The sequence below is a fragment of the Hesperophylax consimilis genome, chromosome 18 (genome assembly GCF_061612785.1).
Source record: "Hesperophylax consimilis isolate HC1 chromosome 18, BYU_Hcon_1.0, whole genome shotgun sequence".
Lineage (NCBI taxonomy): Eukaryota > Metazoa > Arthropoda > Insecta > Trichoptera > Limnephilidae > Hesperophylax > Hesperophylax consimilis.
The window spans coordinates 21,905,854-21,933,587 of NC_142853.1; the positions used below are offsets into that span (position 1 = coordinate 21,905,854).

Consider the following 27,734-nt stretch of genomic DNA (forward strand, 5'->3'; position numbering starts at 1 on the left):
AAAATTTTGTATGAAAAAATTTTTCAGGGGAAATTTTTTTTGCGAAAATTTCGAATTACGCGTTTTTTCGAATTATCGGGGTTCGAATTAACGGGGTTCTACTGTATATGAAATAAAAATAGAAGAAACAAAAATTAAATTATCAGATAGGTTTACAAAGAGACAACAGAGGGTTTAAGAAAACGGTTGGAATAAGTATTTAATATGATCCACAAAATCCATCAAGTTAACACTAAATATGTCAACATCACCTAAGCATTGGTTTCCCATGGTGTAAAACCACTGTATCGGAAAATGAAATATTATTTATGAAAATTACATATCTAAATGCCTTGGTCTCAAACAAGTGGACAGTACATACACTGATTTAAGTAAACTCCAATTGTTGGGCATCAAAGGTAAATTATTGAGTTGGATCGTTAGTTATCTTAGCAATAGGGTGCTTAGCGTAAAGATTAATTCTGCACAATCTTATATCTTTCAGGCCACAAGTGGGGTTCCTCAAGGGTCCCACATCGGCCCAATATTTTTCTTTTTATTTATCAACTAGCTGTACTCCGCCACGCGTTGCTGTGACTCAGTCTGTCTGTGCAGATAGACAAACAATAGCGCATGTTGCTTTTACGTCCAACAAATGGTGCTGTTTTTCAAAAAAGCATATTTTTTAATCTGTCACATCTATATAACATGGTACATAAAAACACATGCATATTCGAATGCAACATTGTGTCAAAATTTCAAAGCAATCGGAGATTTAAGTTTTTGAAGAAACAAACATTTCCATTTTTATTTATATAGAAGATAGATGATATTGTTGACCAATTTAATGATGTAGAAGTTCTGCTATTTTCTGACAACTTAAAAATATATAAAAGAATACGAAATGTATACAATTGTCAAATTTTACAGACTAACTTAGAACAACTTCATCAATGGTGTGAACAAAATGCTTTACTTTTGAACATTCAGAAATGCATTCAGAATATTTCCAAAACTCATTATAATATCTTACATGAATATACACAGATTCGTGACTTGGATGTAATATTCGTTGAAAACTTGACGTTCATTGAACACATTAACTACATAGCAAAATTTAGTTTTTCATCTAAAATGATACAAAGACCCGATTTTTTAAAGCTGTGATCTTAATTAAACAGGATTTTTATTTCTGTAGAAAATAATGGTTTTGCACTTTTCTACATTCAAAAATAGATTATTTTGTATGCACCAATTTTAAGCTTACTAATATTTAACTGTAGTACTTGGCAGTGATTTAATTACATTAGTAATCTTTAGTATAGCTTGATGTCATCAGCAAAGAGCAATACCTCGCCATGATTATTTATTTGGTAACAACTTACATTCTTTGAGATTGTTCTGCAACGGTGTTCCGGTAAGAACAATACGCCTCAGCGACTTGACACGGTTCATGGACTGCGATATGCTAGTCTTCTCGTTCTTCAGCAAGTGACCCTCGTCGCACACCACTAGGCACGGACCTGAAAGCAGATTACCAGAAACATATTTAGTAACAGAATATGATAACAACAACCAAAATCATTTATATTTTCACAATTTTTGGTGGTTGAACATTTGCATAATGGATAATTGGGACCATTTTTTAAATTTCTGTCTTCAAGGGACCGAAAAAACAGAACTTACTAAACATGGAAACTTCTTACTTAGGAGGGTTTCACTTTTTTATTATTTTTATCTGAATACCACACAAGAGTCCCAACTGTTCCTAACCGTCTGGAGCTAGTGAGACTATGGCATCCCCAATTGGGTATGTTAGGCTGGAGGTAGTGGGGAGGGGAAGGAGATAGGGAAGAGGAAGGGAAGGGGAGTACCTGGCTATTCAGGTCTGGTTACCAAACACTGCTAAAGCAATTTCGAGCAACACTTCAATTCTGAATGGTGGTCTTACCACCAGGGTGATACTGAGAGTATCTTTCACTCTGGAATGTGTAGCAAGTAAACTATATATTATTTTAAATAAATAAATTGTGAAATAGCACAAATTCATTAAATAAAATTTACTTGCGCACGCAAGATTTGAACCCGCGACCTTCAAATTGCTATTCGAGAGCCTTCTGAGTATAACAATTTATGTTTAACGTATGTACCTGGATCCACAAGAGCTTGCTGGAAGGTGTTCAGTTGTGCACGCTTAAATTTCTTGGAGTTGTCCTGAGACAAGTTGCGGAACATGTCGTAGCCGAGGATACAAACGCCTCCGTACTCGAGCCACTCCTTAAGCTGGAACGCCCTCTCATAATTTTGTTTAAATCTGGAAAAACACATCAAGTCAACATACATATATTATATAACTAATCTTTTATTTCGCTTACTAAAGGTAAAGCCGGTTTTGGGAAGTTAAGTAAAAAATAACAATCAATATTACAGCAACCAATCTCAGATAATGCAATATCTGAGATTGGTTGAGAGTATGAAAAATGCTGACATTTAGCAAAATAAATGATGATAATTCACTTTTTAGTATTTTGAAGCAAAAAAGGGGCAGAACATTTTTTTTAACTGCGTTAAATTTTATGGCTATTCAAGTTTGTCAAAACAAAAGACAAAATATTTGTATTAATATTTTATATCAGAAAATCTGATATATGTACCACAAATGTTTGCCCAAAAATTGCTTTATTATTGCGAAACTGCCAAAATTTGCATAAATAATCGCTTTTTGGAGTAAAATTTTACCTTACGAAATGCGAAATGTTTAAGTTTTTACTAAAAAGTTCTTAGATATGACTTTACCTAGACAGTTCAAAGATGTTGATCTCTTCCTCAGAATGCGCGTGCTCCAGCCACATCTTGAACTCATTGACCCAATTGAGGACCGTGCTGAGGGGACACACTACCAGCACCCGCTCCACCTTGGTCTTCTCTTTGTGGATCAGCAGAGTGTGCACCAGGGTCACCACCTAAACAGGTAACAAACACAACCATGTTCATTATATCAATTACATCCAGAGCGGTAGATACTTTTAAACAGCGGACTGTTTTTCGAGCACACGTGCGTGCCAATTTTTACGGCGGTGCTCCACGCTCGCGGTTATGCATCAGCTCTAATGCCGTCCACAATAGAAAATTTTTTTACAAGCGATTTTAACCTTTATGATTTGAAAATATTAAAATTCATTTAAGTAAAATGGGATTGTTAAAATGAAAACATTTGAGGTTTAAGTAGTAAATATAAACGTCAAACATCTTTTGATTGTTGTTTTTGTGTTGGGTATGAATTCAGGTTTATATACAAATAATAAAACCACTTAATATATTCGTATAAATATATATTTTTAATAGTTATCTTTCAAATGACATTTTTTTTTATTTAGATAAAGTTAGCTATTCTGGGGAAACGTCTGATGATGTAAACATGAAATATATATGAATAATAAGGTACATTATCTGGTAAACAGAAAACAATTGCAAGAAAACATAAATGGTAGTTTTTATTCGGACATTTGATCAAAACTCATTGAGGTAATTTTCAAGCAGGTCCACAAATTCCCACCAGACAGATGGGAATATTTAGACTTTTTCCTACTACGATTTTCAACAGGTTAATCAAAAAGCTAAAAAATAATCCTTTCTAGTCCTTTTAGGGGAACCGATATACAGTCACACCACTAATAGTCGCGTTGTAACCTCTTCCCTCTTTCTCATAAATGACATATGTATTAGGATGGGTTACAATGGAGCTCTCAACGGCAGTACCAAAGTGAAGGGTCCTAGTTAGGAGTGGCAAGTCAGAAACATCGCTTTAGTGATAATAATCATATCAGTTGTGATGGACCGCCCGTGCCAGGAACTTGGAGCTCAACTGGACACTGGCTATCAGATCACAACGATTCATATCGGCCTGTTTTCTCATCATGTATTGCCACACAAAAAAATGGACACAATTTTATAAAGACTTTATATATATATGTAAAAAAAAATTCATTGGGATGGCGTAATAATAGTCAATAGACTTTAAATAACACAATATATTATCTCAAGTAACAGGCGATGAAGAGACATTAGTCACTCTTGTCAGTGTCTCATTAAAAACTAAGCAAAAAATATTTTTTTAATGTTTGGCACATAATTTGAAGTTGAAAATCAAGTTTTATAGCCAAATAAGTAATGTAAGAGTGAAACCAACCTGCAAAGTCTTTCCCAGCCCCATACAATGTGCCAGGATACAGCCGGAACCCTTCTCCTTCTTCACCTTGATCTGCTTCTCACTTTCAAAGCAAGCGTCCCACATGAACTTTATTCCGTTAGCCTGCAATGAAACAATCATCACACGTGATACTAAAATCAAATCAAAAAATATATAAGGGCAAAACAATTTAAAAGGTGAAGTGCCGATCGTTTAACTACTTATGAGTACTTAGTTGAATATGACTGAAGTAGATAGGGTCCCATTAGCTCAGTTGGTAGAGCAGCGCCCCGGCAAGGCGAGGGTCCAGGGTTCAAGTCCTAATCGCTAATATTGTCTTCAATAATTAAATATTGCAACTGGTTTTACTAATTAATTTATTAAAAAATAAATTTCTGTGAATCTTATGAATCTAGTATCATCATATTTTTAGGTTTTATAAATTTGACACATTATGGCAGGCGATTGCTCCGAACTTTTTTACAAAACTACCCATAATATGCCAAAAATTGCTCGAATTGCATTCATTGTGTAGGGATACTTAATTAGTTTATAAAAAAATATATATGTAATCATAGAAATATCTTTACGTTTCTGTATTTAACTTTTGTACATATATAAAATGAGGGAGAATAAAACAATTTCTCTGAATATAAGTAGCTATTCTGAGGAAACTATTTCTATAATCATAAGTAGCTATTCCCAAGAAACTATTTCAGTGAATATAAGTAGCTATTCTGAGGAATCTATTTCTCTGAATATCTCATTAAGAACGACATAGAAAACTAATAAAACAGAAATGAATAACTTTAGTCCGCCTCAGCACAGGTCACCCTGGTGAGGAGGACTAAGGAATACAATTTACTATACATATATTTGATATCATATTTTGTATGATATCAAATAAGATATATAATATAATCAGCATAAGAGATGTTTCACAAAAGCAGCATAATAAAAAATATCCAAAATTTTCACCCGTTTACACAAGAACTATTTTAATAAATAAAAATGCGGTAATTTACCTGATGGGGTTTGAGTTTTTCGACCAGCCCTTGGTCCACACTGATGGATGGCTCCTTTGTGTCGGGGTCAAAGTCCAAAACCACCTTGTCCAGCTTGATGACTTCATCCGGCCTTCCAGACTCATCGAACAGGCTCTCATTGTACTGCAAACAAATTGTAAATACGTTTATTACAACGTCAAGTGTGTTTAGTTGATGAAATTATAAATACATTTATTGCAACGTCGAGTGTGTTTAGTTGATGAAATTATAAATACATTTATTGCAACGTCGAGTGTGTTTAGTTGATGAAATTATAAATACATTTATTACAACGTCAAGTGTGTTTAATTGATGAAATTATAAATACATTTATTACAACGTTGAGTGTGTTTAGTTGATGAAATTATAAATATATTTATTAAAACGTCATGTGTGTTTAATTGATGAAATTATAAAAACATTTATTACAACGTCAAGTGTGTTTAATTGATAAAATTATAAATACATTTATTACAACGTCGAGTGTGTTTAGTTGATGAAATTATAAATACATTTATTGCAAGATCCAGTGTGTTTAGTTGATGAAATTATAAATACATTTATTACAATGTAGAGTGTGTTTAGTTGATAAAATTTGTACATTTGAGTAGGTCCAACACAGCCGAGAGATGCGCTAAACGCGCGATCAAAATTTGTAAAGATTTGACGCATGCTGCATAAGAATGGGTTGTTTTTACAACTTGTTCTTGTGTTTGTTGTGTACTTGCCTCTAACAATATGAGTTGCTTTAAGGCACAGATTTACTTTCCATTCTTCCCAAAACCATTCCACACAGCATCCAAACAGATAGACATCTCTGTTGACACAAAAAAAATCTCCTGTCTAGAGTTAGCATATATTTATTTTATGTGAAAACCACACAAGAGTCCAAACTGCTCCCAAACGTCTGGAGCCAGTGAGACTATGGCATCTATGTTGTGAGGCTGAAGGTAGCGAGGAGGGGAAGTAGATGGGGAAGAGGGAGGTAAGGGAGTACCTGGCTATTCAGACTTGGTCACCAAACACGACTAAAGCCATTTCAAGCAACGTTTAATTCTGAACGGTGGTCTTACACCAGGGCGATACTGAAAGTATCTTCCACTCTGGAACGTGTTTTTTTTTAATTTTTTTTTTTATTTTTATATTAACTCCACACAGGAGGCCCTGAAGTGTGCTACAAATATACTATATAGTATATTAAATGAAATAAAACAAATTAATTAAATAAAATTTAGTTGCGCATGTTGGGATTTGAATCAGCGATCTTCGGTTTGCTAGTAATATAAAAGAAGGGATCCTTTCTTATCATCAACACCAACCACAATCACATCAACTGATATAATGCTTTAATTTGTTTTCATGATGCTTCCAATCTAAGTCAATATTATAAGTATTAGTCACCAATTTCTGTCTCTCCGCTATCCTGGCGACGCGCTCCTTCTCCTTGCGTGCTGCAATGCGAGTGGCGCTGTCGAGGTTGCTGGACTTCTTGAGGGCGCGGATGTTCTTGCGGCCAGCCTTGCGCTTCTCCGCGTCGCTGCCGGACCCGTCGCTCCCCCCGCCCGAGCTATCGTCGCCCGACACTTTCTTGATTCGTCGCCGCTTCTTATTACTGAAATGATGATATCAAATTGAGTACAAGCAGTGGAGGATTGTGTTTAAAAGGTTCTGAGACCGGCAACCAGAAGGCTGCGAGTGCAATTCCCGTTGGTGGCATTTATTCTTTCACAGAAGTGTAAATTAGTTTATGTTACAGGAGATAAAAATAAAGAGATTAAAAATGAAAAGTTATAATTTTTGTGATTTGCATGTGCTATAAAATTAATGTATAAGTACTTTTGCTTCAATTGTTTACTTTTTAACTCAACTGATAAAAATTTGACTGAGATTGGAGTTATTTATTTATTTTTTCATGTTCTCTATAAAACGGTTATACACCAATATATCATGGAGAAGATTACAAATTAAAAATTTTACAGAGGCAATTTTACTATTTTGTGACATGTGTTATGTGAAGGGCTATATAAAGACTCATTTTTAAATTGCCATTCTACAAAAAAAGAAGAATAATATCAGTAATAAATTGTCATTAATCACCTGGACCCTATATCCTCAGAATCATCGCTAGATTCTCCGGAAGACTTGCTCTTCTTGAGCTGTCTCTTTCTTTTGGAAGGAACGAAGATTTCCGATTCATCCGACTCTGATCCCAGGCCCTTGCCGTCCCCGTTCTTTACTTTTTTCTCTTCATCATCTTCTTCCGCCCCATCCGACACCTCTTCGGCACTGTCTGAGTCCTTGCCATTCCGTTTCTTCTTGCTCTTCTTGGGTTTGTCGTCGGAGTCTTCTGACCGTTCTGATTCCGAGTCCAGTTCTATGACATCTTTTGATCTGAAAATAACATGATTTTAAAAATTATTACCATGTGGTCATAGACATATGAATATTAGTAGACCTGCCCTAAGTGATTAAAAGCGTATTATCCCCACTCCCCATACCGGTTCCATTGGAGCCGGCTGTGCTCGCGTATGGCCTCAAGTGAAATTTGAAAACGTGACGTCATCATTCTTGTGCGAACTATGGTCGAGGCATCATCGGTTCATTTTACGAAATAACACGGCAAAATGTTGACTTGTACTATGAAAACTTGTAAAAATAGATGTGAAAAAGAGAATAAACCCAATTGTCGTATTACATTCCATATATAAGCATTATTTTACTTTATTTTAAGCATATTCACATTGTATAATATGAATCAGTTGTTACTATCACATCGAGAAACGTCTGGACGCGAAACACAAAGCTGGTTGGTTGCTGGGAAGTAAATTATGAACATTTATAAAAGTGTCTTAACTAAATACTTAAACGAAATATTCGACTCTGAAAATAAAACCGAATTTTTTTGCCGAATTTGGACTTCGCAAATTAGTTCATAACGTGGCGAGTAATTTGCGCTCCCATGTAAAAATGTCTATTCATTCAAAAGCAGATTTTACTTTTAAGAAGTAAATGGTGATATTATAATGCGAGATGCCTATTTACTGTCAGATTGATTTATTGACGAATCACAGTCAGCTTCACCCCCTTCGTTCTTCAACAGTTGATTTTACCCCTCGCCATTATCTTCTCGTCTATTAATTCCTATGTCTGTGCATGTGGTTGATATTTTTAATAGGGTATTTCAGTTTTTGTTCTAAAAAAAAACATGAAAAAAGTACAATAAAATGAAGGTATTTTTATGTTGACAAATCAATTTGGACTTTATTTGTAATAGATAACAATGAGCTCTGATGGCTTATTTAGCAGGCAGAAATAATGGTATTCATTATAATCTCAATCCCTGCATCATCGAAAGCTGTGTGCCATCTATGGGTAACCTATTAAACTAATATCTAGTGCCATCTAACCTCTTAAACTTAAGGATACCACACTGATGGGTTAAAGGTGAAATATAGGAAAGGTTAAAGGTGTAGGATATGCGCCGGAGTTGTATACACCGTAGGGGTGACCGGATAAATCATCACAATGATAATTCATCACATCTTTAAAAAGTTATATAAAGGATAATTTTTTTTTTTTTCATTGTTTCTAATGACTTTATTTCACTTTTTAAAAGTGTGTTGAATTTTCACTGTATTGAGTTAGCATGGAACCCACCATAGGATACAAATTGTTACCTTCAGAACAATTTGTAGTGATTGATCGGTCACTTCTAAATCCATGTTGTTGTTTAATCAAAAATGGTTCAATTTTGACATGTACATATTATTTATGGTTAAATATTTCCAATAACTTAGCAGCTGCGGAAAGAATGGCTATAGTTTGGTAGTTGGTCGCTTGATAATTGACACCGTCTTTGTGTAAAGTGGTGACCTTTGACAGCTTCCATTGTTTTGGAAAAATTACATTTTTAATAGTGAGATTAAACAGACATAAAAAATGTTTAAAATATTTTAGTCAACTAAATTAATCAAACGCCTTCTTATTACAGTTCAATGCCCCCCAATGTGCTCACATAATTATCTTAAAATTAAAAAAAATAATAATTTATGAAAGTCAAATATTCCCGTATTATGGATAAGCTGACAATTATTCTACCGCCGCAGTAAGCAGAAAATGTTGCTTGTGTCGTGATGAAGGACTTGAACTAACTCATTGATGAGACCTAGAAGCGATGCCAACTCAGCCACTGACCGATCAAATATTTATTATATATTTGCACAATTTATTAAAAAAAACTCTGCTGATTTAAAACAAATCATAGGATTATCAATAATTTGTAGCATTTTATAATTGTCAACATGTAAAATTATTTATTACCTGTTCTTTGAACTGGATCTGCTGTGGTTGTCATTTTTTTCTTGCTCCATATCCTGAAACATCACATTTTGAAAATAAGATAAATTTAATGTATTTTAAACTACCATGATATTGGAATGCCTACTATGGTGGTCAATAGAGCTGAAGCAATAATATTACATGTAAAAGGTAGGTACAAAAAATAAAATTAATTTATTTTTACAAAGAGAGGTTGTTTAAACAAATCTAGTTTTATTGAGATTGTTGAAATTTTGCACACCCAACCTTCAAAACAAAATGGACCACTGTCCAGATGAGATGTTCAAACCCCCCCCCCCCCTTCCATTTTCCACCCCTTAATTCTTTGATGGGCGGACATAACAGTATAACTGCATTTTTGACCATTTAACGATTTATATGAGAAAATGGGTCTTGTGTATGCCGGCATCAATGGTATTAACAGTATAGTTACACCAGTACTCAAAATATATTATGTATTATTTCTCATATAAATCGTTAAATGGTCAAAAATGCAGTTATATTGTTATGTTCGCCCATCAAAGAATTATTAATGAAATTTTGCACAATTGATATTCAAAATAAGTGGAAAATTACTGTCTACATCTGATTTCCAAAAACTCTGCATAAAATCTGGACAACTTCAGCTCCTAATAAATAAACAAAATAATGTAATAATGCTTTAACACTTCCTATAAATTATAAACATTGATTTAGTATTAGACCAGTGATTCCCAAAGTGGGCAGTACCCCCCCTGTGGAGGGGCACTAGAGAGATCGGGAGTGGTCAACTGCAATAAGGCCTTAAATAAATTTGTTGGCTTAAATATTTTTTTGCTCGACTATGCAGATATAAAATAAACCAAAGTGACAAGAATCACGCTTGAACCTTGCATGTTTTCGCATGCTTAATTACATTCAAAATGCATATTTCAAATAATTGATTAGGGCGGCAAGTCTAAACAAATGCATTATCGTTAATTTGACGCTTGTGTTTTGTAACATTGTAAGGCCTTTCTTCCACAGGGATAAGCAAGTATGAAATTTTCGACGATTCGAGTATCTTGGCGATTACCGCCATGCATATGTGCGGTGGTTCGTGCACAGGCACATGTTGCCTAAACTCCCCGCGACCAGTCGGGCGAAATATTTGACACTCATATCATCGAGACTTTAAACATGGCATCACTTATGTCAGACATTCAAAACGGACTAGCGCGAGCCCCCACTACAAGACCCGATAGCTCTAGCTACCAGGGCGGCAGATGGCGGAAGGAGCACGAGATGAGACTCAATTTCATTTAAACTGGGTGATGGGGATGTCCTTAATTGAGTGCCTAGATCAATGCTGGGAACGTAACAGTCAAGAAAGAATGACACGATATAAAAATGAATGACGGCTATATCAACTGTTTGATTATGACCGAGGTCATGAATGCATTCTAGTTTTGAAGTTTCAATAACAATAATTGTAGGTGACGCCGGTCTCGTGATTTCAGTAGTGACGTCTACGGGCTATGCGCGAAAGTTGTTTGCGACATGAGTACACAACATCAGTATCGGATACTTGCATATCCCTGTGGAAGAATGACGCTTAATGTTATTTTTGGTGAAAAATAAGAGTTTTCTTGAAAGGCAGTGTTGCAGAAAACTATTTTTACAAAGTCATAGACATATTTGTACAGAGCCCTTGAGGTGATTTTTCACAAAAACATTGCTCTACAAATTAACTCTAGATGAATAAATAATATAAGACAAACCAACCTCATCACTGTCCTCCTTGGCGGCTTTCTCAGATTTGACAGCTTTGCCTTTCCCATTGAGCCTAGGAGTAGACTCGTGGGCACTGCTTGAAGTGTCGTCCAGTAGGTCATTCTTTATTCTCTCCATTGGCTTCTCACCAAATGACACCTTGGGCTTGGATTTGGAATCAGCTCCTGACTCTGCAAATAATAGTTTAATTTGATGAATTCTACATTCAAATCTATGTGACCGTTGAATGTAATCGTGACAAAATTTATTTTGATAAGGATTACCATTGCTGAACAGAGTAATTATTTATATTTATTTTCAAAAGAATGGCAAACATTCTCGGATCCCGGAATCCAGGAGATATATCGTTGCCTTGTAAGGATCACCATAGCAAAGCAAATGTGCTCTGCACTCACCAAACAAATAATCCTTACAATCGGTGTAGGATCGGAAAGAAAACTGATGTCACCAGTTAACACGAGGGTTCCATGACAAAACAATAAACTTTTGAAAAGTGGTATAAAGTGATGTACAATAATAAAATGACTTAACCTATTATTTTGTTTCGTCCGGTTACCTACATAAGAACTTTGGACTCCTCGGCCCCAGATATACCAATGAAATTGATCATCCGTACGAGAAAGAATTTCAATACTTAAAAATGTTTGATCAATTTAACCAGAAGTTGATCTTTCTTACTGGCACACGGAAACGCCCACAACATATTAAAGAGATTTTTTTAAAAAGGTTATTAACATTTGGAATACCAAGGTAAAATGCCGAGCAGCCCGCCGTGCAACGGCTGACAATATTTTTATAATAAATATTGTTAACGTGCTAATGTTCTCAAAAAGTGTGCAGCTACTCTCAGTCATCCTATAGCTCTGGTTATGCAACAAAAAAAAATTAAATGGGAAACTCCCGAGAGATTGGAAGAGCTATAATAAATAAGGTGATAAATTCAAACCACCAAATAGCAGACCTATATGTTTGACTGATCTATGAAAAGAAGAATAGTAAACGAAACATGCTTATTTTTTATCACACTTGATACAATCTCATACAAGCAACATGGATTTGTATCGAAAAGATCCACAATTACCAATCCTATTTTTAACATAGATTACTGGGCAAACGTGTGGTACAGAGAGATTCCTACTGACATAGAAAACTTGGAAATAGAGTAGTCTAGTGGATGCATGGAACAAACTTCCAAAAAAAACATGACATCGATGCTACTAATATAAACCAATTTAAAGCTCTATTTGCTTGTTTTAAAATAACACAATTAATGTTAAGCTGATTGTGAAATCAAATATGAGAGCATCAGCAGAATGCTGTCTGCTTATTAATTGCTTGTTTATTGGAAAATACTTTTCAAAGAAAATTATATCCAACAAGGACATTCACAGAAATAACACAAGAACATGCAATGAAATTTAGCTGACAAAAAAAAAAGCCGATACACAAAATAGTTTACTACACAGAGTAATGCAAAATATTATAATGCGCTGCCGGAAAACATAAATATTTACATTAAGGGGCCGTTCAAGTATTATGTAAGCACTATAGGAGGGCAGGGGGGTCTTTGCTTTGCTTATTTTTGATGACATGGGGGGGTGGGGGGGTCGAGATAGTGATTACGTCAGCACTGCTCAGCAGTAGTTATTTTTTTCTTACACATTGGCAACCCACACATTGTCTATGTTTGAAAACCGAATACATATTCGGGGATTCCCACAAATAATTAATACGTTTAGGTACTCGCTTAAAAAACAGAATACATTAACAGAAAAATGCATATAGGTACCAATTTTTACGTAAGCATGGGGGGGGTAAGAGCTTTGCTTACTTTTGGTGACAAGGGGGAAGAGGGGGAAAATAATTAGAATAAATCTATACATACAATACTATGTTTTTGTAAATTGAACCATTTTGTTATATTTTTATATGGAAGAATGTCCACTCCACCAGTTTGTCAGGGGCACACTGTGCTGAACTAAATAACTGACTGGATAAAGTTAGTGACCCATTATGGACTTATCTGATTTGAAGGAAACATAATACACGGAAAAGGATCGAAATGGCAGAGGAAGCTACAAGCCAAAAATGTGTATATTCTTAGTATACCTTATATTGTAGGTAATAGGCATTAAAATCGCTTGACAAACGGAGTCTAGAAACATTCGATTTCAAGCACAAAACTGGTTTTTATTTAATTTGAAAATAATTTTATAAGAAAGCAAAAACGTTAATCAAGTGAAACTGTCACAGATAATCTTAGCTATAATATTGTATTTTTTTAAAGTTGTTTCCTTTATGCGTTCATATTGAAAAAATATTTATTTTAGTAGTTTACATTTATATTTTTTATTGAGTAATTTATTTTTTTTATTTGTATTCTACTCAAGCGAAACGATAGGAAAATCTTCGATTTATCTAAAGCATATTTTTTGGTATTCGTAATGTACACAAATTCGTTATCAAAGATTAATCAAAATAGTGATTTGGCATTAAGCTTCGCTTTAAGGAAAGAATGGTCTGACGGCAGAGCCTTCTGACCCCCTTTCATCAGCTGTTTGGATGAAATCGAATGGTCAGCTTTATAATATGCCTGTCACAAGGGATTTGTAAGTTTATGTCAATGTTTTGGCATTATCAAAAAGTTTGCATGTGAAAGATGTCATTTAACTTTTAACACTGAAGACATTGAGAATGAAGTATTTTACCACTGGAATGTTCACTGCTCCCCTTGTCGGACGTCTTAAGGTCTCCGTTGATGATGGTTTTGAGAAGGGTATTGTCTCCTTTGGACTTCTTTGAGTCGTTTCCTGCCTTGTCTCCAGAAGCGGTTGATGCGTCAGATTCACTCCTGGATACAATTCATTGGCATTTAGTAATTATATACGACATATGTACACATTATAAAATAATACTTGTTTCTGAATAACTACTTAAGAATTGTCATTTCATTGAAATGGATTGGTTCAACATATATTTTAAACTTTTTTTAATTAGACTATTTAATAAGAATTGCTTCCAAAATGTGAACTAGGAAAAAAAACTTTCGATATTCCAAAGTCTAAAACAGTTAACTTTGGACATAAAAATATGTGGGTTTGAAAAATAGTTCGTTTGTTAGTTTATTATTGCCCCATGGCATAGTTTGCACCTCCTCTCTTGCCATTGCGCATCCCTTGTTTGACAGAGATTAGAATAGTTTCATTGCCAAAGTTTTTTTTTTAAAACTACCCTGCCGAATTTCAATAATTTGTCCAGTTTAAGTGTGACGCCATTGTTGATAGTCTATTTCTTTTGAACTGTCAATCGGCTAACTATAAAATATTAGCATAAAACAATATGAAGTTTATTAAATAAACAGTCAAAATGCCGCGTAAGAGTTCAGCCAGCAAATGTTTCGATTAAAAAAAACGGCAGGAATATCATTTCCCAGATAAGTGAAAGTTTACAAAATCATTCTTATCAAACATTTTTTCAATATATATTATCATCAAGACATGTTTTATCATACGATTTTTAACCCTTAGTTACTTGCGTGGGGTGCCCCGCACCCCGGTTTTCTTTTGTGAAAATTAACACCAAATACATGCAAAATAAGACTTTTATTGTTGATAATCTTTAGGATTACTTACTAATTAACAGTACTCTTTTAGAGGCAAACAGTAATCTCTAAATAGTATAAAATGCAGTCGCTATCCGCGTCTGTCTGTTTGTGCGCTAAGTTCTTCTAAACTACTCAGTGGCTTTAAATAGAGTTTTCACTATCATTTAGAGAATTTCTTCCGGAAGGTTTATGTGCATAAAACATGCATATTATATTTATAGAAAGTAGAGAAAAGTCGAACAACGCCGAGTACACCTCCTAGTAATCAATAAAATATAAACTTTTCTTAGGAACTAGATTTATTTTGACAGGTCACATATATTGATCGCATTGAAAATATTCAGAACAAATTTATGAAACACCTATCGTATCGTTTTAGTGACCATCGATTTGTCCCTGTCACTTTGTATAAACGCAGAAAAATCTCTGATGCATTATTTTTACACAAAATCGTGAACTGCCTTGTTGATTCATCATATCTGTTAGAGAGGATTGCATTTCGTTGCCCCAAGCAAAACACCAGATCGAACGATTTATTTAGAATACCACATTGTAAATCCAAATACGCGCAAAACTCTGTAATAGTACGTATCTGTGAAACTCACAATGCCTTACGAGATGTAGACATTTTCAACCATAACTTAATATCATATAAAATTCAGCTTAATAAATTAATAAATTAAAATACTTTTATTTTATTCGATTTTTCTGTTGAGAAAATTATATTATTATCACCCGTAGTGAATAGTATAGCTATGCGAAAATTTTTATTTTTTCTATTTGTTTTTAATTTTATGTATTTCTATATTATGTTTATTTTTTTGCCATTTAATATGTTGTGTAGGTAAAAAATACTAAATCAACATTTAACTCAATGGAACTTAATTGGTCTAAAATATATGAATATTTATTGTTATAATTTTTTACTGTACGACTGTTTGCTTCCTAAATAAAAAGAAATAAAAAAAAATAAAATAATGTGATCATTGCACACATGTTGATAACATTTGGAACATACTATTTTTGTTTTTCTGTCCTTTGCTCTTGGACAAACATGGCATTGTTTATATGTGAGCAATTAGCCAGCTCCAGGACTTCCGTATAATTATTTGCACTACGCTAACGTTTGCGTGGGGCGTCATGCACCACAGATGGTATCTCCAGGTTCAACCGCACACAACCGAGCATTGCTCGTGACTAAATAACATAACTCATTTTAGGAAGCTAGCGGAAGAATCAATGCGGTAAATTCAAAATTTTAAAAGATACAAATTGCCCCAACACGTGGGCGTGTAACACCCCACGCGAGAAATTAAGGGTTAAGGGGAACGGTTGCGTGGCTTTGTTCATACAAAACTTAAAATTGGATATGAGGCCAAAAACCCAACCAAGCTGAACTATTATTTTTTAATCAAGGGTGAAACTTTTAAATGTGAAAACCGCGCAAGAGTTACAACTGCTCTCAACCATCTGGATCCAATGGGACAATGGCACCCCCAATTGTAGTAATATTATGGCGCTAAAGATATTGGGGAGCAGTACTTTTGGGTGTATTAAAATTCTAATATTACAAAAAATGGGATTGGTGATGTTGTTGTTGCTGAATTTTTTTTTTTAAATTTGGTTGTTTGTATGAAGATTTTTAGGAAATCCATGCGGCGGAAACTGAAATTTCCTCCAAATCTCCGCACAAAATATCTAATTTTATAAAATTTAGCACTCTATCACACTCAAAAGTTATGAGACGCCACTGGTGGGTAAGGAAAGAAAATGGGGAAAATGAATGCGAGGAAGTACCTGGCTATTCAGATCTGGTCACCAAAGCACGTCTAAATTAATTTCGAATGTTTTTATTCTAAATAGTGGTTTTTCACCAGGATTATACTGTGAGAATCTTCCACTGTTGTTAGGTTCGGTTGAGAAAGCGAAACATAAATATAATTAGAAATGCATTATTACCTATCTTTTTGCGTTTGTTGTAGCGTAGCCGCCTGCTCGGTGCGGCCCTTAAGCCTCAAGCTGCGACCCATCTGCATAAAAAATAACACCATATTAATTATTCATAAAAAAACAAACAACATATAAAAATAAAATCGGGAAGATTTCATTCCTTCACTGCTCGCTGCCTTTAATACCTGTGTGAGTGCAGTTGCCATTTTTCATAAAACTGATAATTGAGCCCTTATGTGGAAAAACAGCATTCCATTCAAATTATGCGCTATATATCCATCTATGTTCACACCAAAAATCGTTTTAAAATTCAACCACAGATGGCAGCACGAGGCCTAGAATGGTGGCAGGTGACTTTTGTTTGTGCGGATGGCGCTTGGAATATTTAAAATAATAGAAAATAGTCGACCGATTTTGCTGAAAATTTCAAAGATTGTTCTTATTAGCGCGGGGAATGTTTACAGTGTTATCTCGAGGACGCCCGAGAAACACTTAACGAAATATCTCTGCAAAGCAAGGAGATACGGAGTCGAAGTAAAGTCGATATAAAGTAGTATTTTTAACAGTAATATTGTGGTATTATTAATTTATTTATTTAACGCCCAGAGTAGGTGGTACAATTTTGATGACAGACAATTTTGAAACATGAGAAAGAAATAATAAAAATAATTTGACCGGTCGGTGGCCGAGTTGACATCGCGTTTGGGTCACACCCAGGCGTAGTGTGTTCAATTCCTCGGCTGGCTAAGTCCTCCATCACAACACAAGCAACATTTTCAGCTTACTGTGGTGGTAGTAGGAGATTTTAAAATATTGTCAGGTTATTCGTATCCCAGGAATATTTGTCTAAGAAAACGTCCGTTTGTTCAAAATCTTAAATCTCCGAATGTTCTTCAACGATTGCTTTGAAATTTTGACACAACGTTGCATTTGAATATGATTGTGCTTTTATATACCTGTATTATAAAGAAGTCACCTGTGAAAGGTAAAAACATGCTTTTTTTTTTTTAAACAGTGCCATCTGTTGGACGTAAAAGCTACACGCGCTATTATTTCTCTATCTGCAGACAGACTGGGCCATAGCAACGCGTGGCGGGGTACAGCTAGTTATTTGTCAAATGAACAGATTGGACCATAATTAAAAAGAAGGATGCTCTTTTTCAGAAAGCTTTATCCAACCGAAAAATAAATTATATCTCTTTGCTTTTTGGAATTTTCATTCCGTTTACATTTGTCTTCTTGGGTAGGGCTTATTTGAGTTTTTCAGGTTTTAACAGCTAATAATCTCAGAAATCACTTTTTCACATAACATTGTTTTTTCCGCATAAGGGTTCAATTTATGTGTCAAACATCCTGACACCTCTGGTTATTAGATGGTAAATGTTAGTCGCTAATTGTCTACTTGAAGCAATAAAACTTTTCTACAGCAGTGATTACCAGGCCAATTTGTTATAATAAGCTTATTTCTGACTAACTAGTAGAAATGCGTAATGATGAAAAATATTAATAAAAAATATTCATATCCTGGGGTTCGGAAACTCGGGGAATACGACATAAGAAGAAAACTGGATATTCTACATAGCAACGATGATGAAAGAGTTATGAATGTTTTGTTGAATTGATAATTCATCTGCCAATAGCATACCAAACAAACATTTGTTTTTACATTAATTTACAACTTAAGGCGATGCACTACGTAGCAATGCAAAATCATGTGTTTTTGGTTTGTAAATTTGATCGCCTAGAAATGTTTCAGATGCTTTAAATAAATACCGCGAGAAGAATACATCTTGGCCTTTAAAATAATCGAGTATTTTTTACATAAGTCTTTTTATAAGCCCAGAAAAAAATAATTTATAAGGCCTATGAAACTGCTTTAAAGTTCAAAATTTCCCACTAACGAACCCATTTTCGGTTATGGTTTTATTGTATAATGTGGTAAATTAAGTTATTTACAAAATGATCGGAAAACATTTAAATATTTATGCCTGAACATCCACAAAATAAAATAAAAGGCACTTTTTGGCCATGTTTTTTTCTCGCCTACATCAAAACAGCTGGATGGTGTTAAGCGGGAATTTAAGCCTTATCACCATCTACGTAAGGAGTGTTATTGATGGCGGCTCGATTCAAAATATTACACGACGTAGCGCATCGCCTTAAGTTTGCACTCCGCATTTGGCAAGCGGTTTCGCCCTTTCAGGGGGGTAAGTCTGTATCTTTTGTGTCAGCTAACATGGCGTCAAATGTGTTGTGTGTAACGTACATATATAAAATGAACTCCTGTAGTGCAAGTCATTTAATGCCGATTTATCCTATGTTAGCCTACGCAAAGGATACAGAATCATCTCCCAGAACCGAGGGATAAGGCCTACAACAGCTGTGGCTTGCAGTACATATTCACTCGTATAATGCTGATAGTTTATTTATCTTGTTTCTATTCACTACGCTTTTTCTTCATTACTAACTTTCCATTTTAAACAAAAGCCAAATAAAAAATCATTAATATTATCCTTATATTTGAAAAGAGTAATTATTTATTTGCCATACTACAAAACTAAAAGTAAATAATAATTCAATCTTGTCAAAACTAAAAAATAAGAAGAAAAGTAGTTTAATATTAAATTTAAAAAAAAAAAAAAAAACAGAGTAAAAAAGGCAGTATCACATGAGTGAGATAACTTTTATCCATTGTTTACAAAATTACAAACGTTAAAAGTGATGAATTTCAGCAACCGATTTTCCAACAAAACCATTCATGTGAGCCATCTTTTCTCCCCTTGGATACATGTAAAATCAGATCTCACTAACCTCAACGCCTTCATTAGTCTGTTCATCTCCACTGGACTTTCGACCATCTGAACTCCCAGAGGAGTTCTTTCTGGATTTCTCTCTCCTCTTCTTGGGCAGCGAGATGAGACTGTCTATCTCATTTTCAGAATCTGATAAGTCACGACGCTTTTTGTATTGCGATTTGGTCTTTGAAAATTTTTTCTTTTTTCTTTTGTTTTCGACAGGCGAACTCTTGCCCGAGCCCGGCTCTTCGAGGGAACTGCTGCCCGAATTGTCAGGGGCCCTTTTAGCAGCGGCTCTGGGAGCAACCTCATCTGATGAGCTACTGGAATTCAGAACTGCTTGCTTTGCACTCTCATTCAATTCTATATCCTTGTTTTTGGAATCCCTGTAACAGACTTCCCCCGCTTCATTGTACACTTTTTTTATTCCATATTGTGCTAAGCATCCCGTTCTAGTCCAAGAGAAGGTATCCCTGGCTACACTGACCCAAGTTTCACTCTTTCCTTCTAAAATATTATTTTTAATTCCCTTTAATACATCTTTTGAGTCATCGGAATCTGAACCAGATGAAGAATCCATTATTCTAGCTTTTCGTTTGGATCTTTTATCCTTTTGTTTATTTTTATCACCTAGTTGCAAATTTTCTTGTCTATTTTTTTGTCCATTTTTATTGTTATTTTTTTTAATACTATTTTCTTTAAATTTCAATAAATTGAAATTATTTTCTTTTTGTTTCATTAAAATGGATGGGAGATTTTTGACATTGGTTGGTACGGCTTTTTCGGGTGAATCATCTAGGATATGAATTGGATCATCGACAAATGTTACAATTTTACGTGCTCTGGGGATCAACACTTGCGGTACAGCTTTGACGACATTGGGAGCTAATAGATTGGAAATGTTAACACATCTGATCAGCGGTTTCTCCGTGACTTTATCCAAAGCATCATCCTTTTCATCTTCATCTAAATTGGTACAGAGATTATCAAAATTTTCAGTTTCAGGATCACTTTGTATCTTTTTAGTTGGTTCTGCCTCAATCAGTTTATCTTGAGCGAGTTCCTCTGAAACTGGAAGTTGTGCATGACTCTGTTCCCTATTACCAGTAATATTCTTCTCGAGCTGGCGTGAGTCCTGCTCACTGCAATCGCCAACAGTTAGAGATGGTTCGTCTTCATCACTATTCTTATTACTTCCTGAATCAGGGAGTTCCTCCGCGTCTTCATTGCTGCCTGGCTCAGTTGGCAAATCATCATCCGATAATTTATCAGTTTGTTTGTCGCTATCAAACACATTCTCCTTGGTAGTTTGAGAGGTTTCCAATTCTATATTATCTTTGGCAAGTGTCTGGTCGGACATTGTACTGCATTCATCGGTTGCATTAATATTCTCAGACAAATTGGCGGAGGTTTTCTCCGCATGAGGGTTTTCCAAGTCTTCCCCAACCTCATCTGTTTCTAGAACAATATCATTTTCTTCAGCTTCAAGCTGGTAAGGATCAGACCTAGTATTATCTACATTTTTTATTCTTGGAGAAGATCGCAAACTTAAATTCTTTTTCTTAGATAGAGATTTGGCTTTGGTATTTTCAGACAATTCAGTGGAAGCTTTCTCCGCATTAGTATTTTCAGGATCTTCGCTAACTTCATCTGTTTCTGGAGAAACATGATTTTCTTCAGCTTTCTTGTCAGTCTTCGAAATACCTAAATTCTTAGTTGTTGAAGAAGATTGCAAACTTGTATTTATTTTTTTAGAAGTGATAATCTCAGACAATTCAGAAGTTTCGGAGTTGTCTCCAAACTTATCTGTTTCAGGAGCAATGTGATTTTCTTCAGCTGGTAAATCATTAGCATGATGTACAGTATCAGAAATAGTAACATCATTTTCAGATTCCAACTCAATTCTCTGAGGATTTATTTTTTTACCTATTTTAGCAGGAGTCAACAAGTCATCTACAACCGTGTCTTCCCAGCTCTGGTGTGGTTTTTGACTCTCCGTATCAATCTCCACATCCAATGTTCGTTTGCTGGCTTTATCATAATCATTCCCGTCTTGCCCCATGCCATCAGTAATCATTGAATCATCTGACATTGGTGTATGGTTGAGATTAACTTCCTCCTGATTAGATACATGAGATTCTTTGTTAATTTTATCAGCAGTTCCAGATATTTTTTGTTTTGAATGCGATAACTTTAGCTTACTGCTTTTTACTCTCGATTGTTCCCTTGAAATTTGACCAGTCTCTTGTGGGTCTCCTTCAGTGACTTCCTCCAAGTATTTAGTCTCTAGATCAGTTGAATCGGTGTTAGCTCCTGCCTTCAAGGAACAGGAGTTTTTAGTCTCTAGATCAGTTGGATCGGTGTTAGCTTCTGCCTTCAAGGAACAGGAGTCTTTAGTCTCTACATCAGTTGGACAGGTGCTAGTTCCCGCCATCAAGGAACAGGAGTTTGTCGCTGCCAACTGGTGGGTTAGTTTTTTTCCAGATATCAATATTTCTGTATTTCCTATATCTGCCTTAATTACTTTATTGTTAATTTCCTCCTTTGACAATTGGTCTACCGGTTCACTGCAACTATTAGCATTTTTAGATAATCCTTTCTTAGAAAAATGTTTGTCTGAGCCTTTAGTTTGTCTTCTGAAAACGTCGTCAGAATCACTTTCTGGTGAACAAACATTTTTAAACTTTCTTTTTAAGTCTTGGCTTAGAATATCTTTATTTTTTTCATCTGTTTCTTTAGCTGCAGACTTTTTGAAACTATTCCTTGAATCACTATTTCGTTCCGCTGCACAGCCCTCAGCCAGTCGAGTAGAGCCGTCTCTTTGAACAGAAAAAGACTCTCCACTTCTCCAGTGTTTAGATTTAGTCCGGGATTTATTTGAATTATGCCGAATATCTTCAGCAATTTTCATTGAATTAAGTCCAAAATCTGAATATGAAAAAGGGACCACCCTAACGGAACACTTTAAGTAAGCTTTTAAATTAACATTTGATGGAATAAGTAAAGTTCGATGTTGATGTTTCACTTTTATAAACTTCACACCATGTCGATTTCTAAACGTTTTAGCAGGCGAATTATACTTTTCATCTACTGTTTTATGTGAGCTAGTTTTAGGAGAGGATTCTCTTCTTGACCCGTCTTTGACCATTTTCTGTGCCTCTTCCTCTCTATGAGATTGTGGTTTAATCTTCCTTTTATCATTTGACTCTTTGATGGGGCTAACGTCATGGTTCAAAGATTCCACTAAGGTCTTTTGTACATACGAGTCCACAGATCTTTTGATACCTTCTTCGACTTTATCGATAGAAGCTTTTGATAGAGAACAAATAGAGTAAATCTTCTCAGCAGCTCTCTTTACTTTCTCCGGGGAACTGAGATAGGAATCATTTATTTTAGTATCTAAAAGATGCTGGGTTCTTTTCTGTATGTTTTTCCCAAGAGTTTGCAAATATCCGACAACTTCTTGGAGGTATTCGTGGAGTGGAACATTTGTGTCAGACATGATCGTACTGAAATTTTTAAAATATAGTTCGTGAATATGCGGTTTAAAAATATTATTTCTAAAGCACAATGCTTTATCACGTTTATTTGTGCCCAAATGATACTTCAAGGATAGAATAATGGGCAACAAAATTTTCGCGCCTTTGACAACTCCGGTACAGTTGCACAAGTCGCATTTCGCTACTACACAGCGCAGGTTTTGAATATTTCATCAATCCAGCCATTTATAAATGTAGATATTTATATAAGCTACTACTACGCCATATCTAAAATGTATCAAATACCGCTATCAACAAAACGAACACTACAATCCGAAAGCACAATGAACGCTAAATGCTGAACGCGCACCGAATGGAGTAGAAAGATATGTCGGCCAACTGCTCCGTGACGTTAGAAAACAAGATATAGTATAATGATCTTATCGCCCGGCGAGTGGAAAACTAATGTCAACATTGCAAATAAATTCACTAAATAGACATGCACCAGCAACCAATCTAATTTGAACCATGCAAACTTACTTTTAGAGTTATATTGAAAAAATAATTCATGAGCGTATATCATATTCGTGCAAAAAAAATGTTTTTTTTTTTATAGAATAGCGCCGTACTTACCGCCTAAATAAAGAGTGCGCTTTATATCGAGCACTTCCTATTGAACATAATGTGAAAATCGATTTACATGTTGATATTATACACACCAAATATGAGTTTTTCTCATCCAACAATAAGGCAGACCGAAGACCGACGACGGAATCCCTGGCGAAAAGTAAACTGTAGCAAGATAGACTGCCGTGAGTCTAGAACACAGCAGAAGGGTGGTGTCTCCAAGTACGGAGACGGCGGCGGCAGTCTTATTTCAGGTACGTTTCTAGCTTCTATGCTGTCTTGAGTATATCAAAGGTATAATCACAGTCACTGTCCTAACAAGGGTTCATAATTTTACAAAACAATTATTTTTGTATTTATCGTTTGCGTGAAATATTTTTTTTTACTATTAAATCATTATCTCATTTACCATTACTTAACTAGCATACCTGAATGATATTTCTACATAGGAAAATAATATTATTAACTAGAAGCATCGCGTTGGAGAATTGGCTTTTATTTTTATACTCTCCTGATTGTCACTTGTAAATTATGTACTATGTACCTATATTATTTTTATGCAACTTCCAATTTAAAAACTATTTTTAGTTTTTTCTTTCTTACATATTACGTACGTTTAAATGCAACTTTATATCTACCATGTATTATGTTCATTTTTTAAATCACGTAAAAGCCCATCAGGGCGTTTATAATCAATAATAATAATAATAATTGGATGATTTGTATAGCGCCGTTTTTGTGCAAAATCACCTCAAGGGCGCTATACAAATTTATAATACATTTCTACAATGATCTATGTTATTACTAACTATATATGGAAATAATATACAGTACAATACTTACCTGATAGGTCACTTGAGATTAAATAAATGAGATAATATATGAATAATAAATTAATAATATGAGATTAATAAATACTATACTGATAACGCTTTGTTAAAACCTGGTTATGTTAATAATGGAAATGTGTATTATTTATTTGGGTGTGCTTTTAAAATTTTACATAATTTAGTGAACAGAGAACAAAAAAAAGTTTTTAAAGTTTACATTTATTAATTTAATTATCAGTATTGTTCCACCCGCACAACGGGTACATTGATTCAAATACAACAATTACAGCAAAGACTTAAAAAAAAAAACAGATTTAAATTAGTTAAATTAATCTTTGAACGCAGTCGTCACAATCGTTGGGCTTGCTTCATTTGGACGTTTACTAACTTATGCTTATACCACTTGCTTGTACAAATCTGTGCCGTGAGCCTGCTCATAACCAGTAGCACTTCCCTATATTTTTAAATCAACTTTTAGTACCTACCCATTTTTACGTTGGTTGGCTCCTGACAACTCCGATCAATAACATCGTCAAGTTGGTGCTCCTGCTGTCACACATGCGTTTTCTCAGTTTTCTGAGTGTTTTTTAGATTCATTGCCGGTTGCGTTATCTTTTGAGAAATAACCAATTTGCCTAAATTATAATGGCGCAAAGTACGCTGAACGACATGGCTGGCAAATTTGCCAAGGGCGGACCCCCCGGCCTAGGACTCGGATTGAAGGTTCTCGCCATCGGAGGAGCAGCGGTTTACGGACTATCACAATCTATGTACACCGTCGAGGGTGGCCACAGAGCTATTATGTTCAGCCGTATCGGAGGTATTCAAAAGGATGTGATGGCTGAGGGTTTACATTTCCGCATGCCGTGGTTCCAATACCCCATAATATACGATATCCGCTCCAGGCCTAGAAAAATATCTTCTCCTTCAGGATCCAAGGACTTGCAAATGGTAAACATTTCCTTGAGGGTTTTGTCCCGCCCCGATGCCAATTCCCTGCCCTCGATGTACAGGCAGCTCGGTTTAGATTACGACGAGAAGGTACTCCCATCAATTTGTAACGAAGTCTTGAAAAGTGTGGTTGCAAAGTTCAATGCCTCCCAGTTGATAACCCAACGCCAGCAAGTATCCCTTCTGATAAGACGCGAGCTGGTCGAAAGAGCAGCCGACTTCAACATAATTTTGGATGATGTATCTTTAACGGAGCTGAGCTTCGGTAAGGAGTACACAGCGGCTGTGGAGGCCAAGCAAGTAGCGCAGCAGGAAGCCCAGCGAGCAGCCTTCGTGGTGGAGCGCGCAAAACAGGAGAGGCAGCAGAAGATCGTCCAGGCTGAGGGAGAGGCAGAAGCCGCTGAGATGTTAGGAAAAGCCATGGGAATGAATCCCGGTTACCTGAAGCTAAGGAAGATTCGTGCCGCACAGAGTATCTCCAGAATGATTGCGCAGTCCCAGAACAGAGTATTCCTGCCAGGAAATGGTTTGATGATCAATCTGCAAGATCCCAGCTTCGACGACCTTTCTGAGAAGCTCACCAAGAAGAAGTAGGATTTAGCCCAGGAGATGCCCAGTTCCAAATCTGATGTCATTTCATCTGCTATTGATAATTTAACAGATAATGACATCGCGAGAACTCCGGCTTCGAAATAGATCTCCTGAACAACTTTGCATTAAGCTTATTCGATATGATGAAATATTATGTAACCATAAATTTGTCTCTGAGAACTTTGGAACTCCGATTTTTATAGTTCCTTGGAGTTAATGTTTAATTTTGTCATGTTCTGTTACATAGCATTTAAAATGTTCTGGCATTCGTTACATTATATGGGTTTTGTTAGTTTGTTATGAATATAGTACTGTAAATAATCAAAATTTGTTTTATTGTAATGTATTTTGCTGTCTACATAATTTACACATCTACCGGCTCAGTAGCCTATAAGGAACTAAGAACACGATACATTTCAATTATTTGAGATACACTAAGTACATGACACCATTTTAATTATTTGAGATAGAGGAAGGCTGCGGTAGTCTGTATTTGCTCATTTCAATTTCTGCTTCATAGTAAGACATTTCATTGTAACAGAAATACTCTGGAACCTTGTAGTCTCCAGATTTCGATGGCTCCACTCCTGGTCCGACGGGTTCAGTAGGATTCGAGAGACAGGAGCTGGATAATCCAGGTACATCGGTCTTGATGGCTCCAGCAGAGCTCGTCGAACTAGGCGTGGGTGAACCAGTCTGCTGAGAAAAATTCCTTGCAATGGAATTAAAAAATATCCTACTCCTGGTCGCCATTTCGAAGGGTTGAAAATATCGAGGCAAGAGAATTTGCAACTGTTTGTAACCTTATTATTTAGACTATAATATCGAAAACAGACCATAGAAGAATTATTTTTGTTCTGACGTCTGACACTCTGACGTAAGACCATCATCTATGGTAGATAAAAAAATAGTTTGGAGCTTTAGATCGATAACGACAACAGGCCAACAGGGGAGAAAGCCGAGTCAACATAGACGCGGATATGATAATCCGGAGTCCAAAGCCGAGGAAAAAAATATTAGAATTCGTGAATTTCTATTCCCATTGCATTTATCTCTGCGGGTCACGACCACATTTTATGTTAAATTAAATGTAATTACCATACAAACGTTCCAACTGAACGGAGCAGGTAAGTATTGGGTAGGTATATACATATGGAAAACTAGAAAAATAACAAAGCAGGTAAACGTCATATCAAAATTCATTAAAAGTATAAAAAATAGTTTATAATTTAAGGTTTTTTTAATTATAGGGTAATCCTTGTAAGATGGTAATCGTTTAATAAAAAAATCATTCAACACTAAAAAAGCGCCGCAAGTGAATATTTTACAATTTACAATAGCAATAAATACTGCCAATTTTTATCAACAAGAAATTTTAAAGAACATATTTTTAAAAAAGTGCTTGTTACTTCTGTTATTTCTACGTTTTCAGAAACAATATTTGGTCGCATGTCACTATAAAATGGTAAAAAAGCGCTGCAGGTCTAAATTTTTAGCGGGCTTAAGGGCACCTAATAGCAACTAATTTAACGATGTTGATTTTCATTAAATCAATTAGGCTGCACGAAAAGGCCAGCAAGTCGCTGGTTGTGAATCACTGGTA

At 35.3% G+C, this 27,734-nt stretch overlaps 3 protein-coding genes across 8 annotated transcripts in view; 1 reads left to right on the forward strand and 2 right to left on the reverse strand.

Moving 5' to 3' along the window:
• The window catches only part of XNP (ATRX chromatin remodeler XNP), a 46,987-nt gene extending 23,056 nt beyond the window's left edge, over nucleotides 1-23,931 (reverse strand). For 4 of the 6 annotated variants that reach the window (XM_089642692.1, XM_089642691.1, XM_089642690.1 and 1 more), the window contains exons 1-12: nucleotides 19,670-23,522; nucleotides 16,868-16,938; nucleotides 14,013-14,155; nucleotides 11,296-11,474; nucleotides 9,535-9,587; nucleotides 7,312-7,605; nucleotides 6,616-6,826; nucleotides 5,194-5,337; nucleotides 4,169-4,291; nucleotides 2,776-2,942; nucleotides 2,130-2,293; nucleotides 1,365-1,502 (exon numbers count right to left, since the gene is read on the reverse strand). In XM_089642692.1, coding sequence (XP_089498818.1) covers nucleotides 1,365-1,502; nucleotides 2,130-2,293; nucleotides 2,776-2,942; nucleotides 4,169-4,291; nucleotides 5,194-5,337; nucleotides 6,616-6,826; nucleotides 7,312-7,605; nucleotides 9,535-9,587; nucleotides 11,296-11,474; nucleotides 14,013-14,155; nucleotides 16,868-16,938; nucleotides 19,670-23,155 — 5,173 coding nt within the window. In that variant the 5' untranslated portion in view covers nucleotides 23,156-23,522. Of the gene's footprint in view, nucleotides 1-1,364; nucleotides 1,503-2,129; nucleotides 2,294-2,775; nucleotides 2,943-4,168; nucleotides 4,292-5,193; nucleotides 5,338-6,615; nucleotides 6,827-7,311; nucleotides 7,606-9,534; nucleotides 9,588-11,295; nucleotides 11,475-14,012; nucleotides 14,156-16,867; nucleotides 16,939-19,669; nucleotides 23,523-23,765 lie in introns of those variants that run through there. The other 2 variants (XM_089642689.1, XM_089642693.1) reach the window with 2 other exon arrangements.
• A 1,185-nt stretch (nucleotides 23,932-25,116) lies between these two features.
• Nucleotides 25,117-26,458, forward strand: Phb2 (prohibitin 2). The gene has a single exon (XM_089642435.1). The coding sequence runs from the start codon at nucleotides 25,235-25,237 to the stop codon at nucleotides 26,132-26,134; it is 900 nt and encodes a 299-aa protein (XP_089498561.1). The 5' UTR covers nucleotides 25,117-25,234; the 3' UTR covers nucleotides 26,135-26,458.
• On the reverse strand, nucleotides 26,448-27,003 carry NdufV3 (NADH:ubiquinone oxidoreductase subunit V3). The gene has a single exon (XM_089642436.1). It carries the CDS (start codon nucleotides 26,882-26,884, stop codon nucleotides 26,585-26,587), a length of 300 nt encoding a protein of 99 aa, XP_089498562.1. The 5' UTR covers nucleotides 26,885-27,003; the 3' UTR covers nucleotides 26,448-26,584.
• Nucleotides 27,004-27,734: the final 731 nt, after the last annotated feature.

Coding starts and splice junctions, on each gene's coding strand:
- NdufV3 (XM_089642436.1), bottom strand. CDS start 26,884: ATGGCGACCAGGAGTAGGATATTTTTTAATTCCATTGCAAGGAATTTT.
- Phb2 (XM_089642435.1), top strand. CDS start 25,235: ATGGCGCAAAGTACGCTGAACGACATGGCTGGCAAATTTGCCAAGGGC.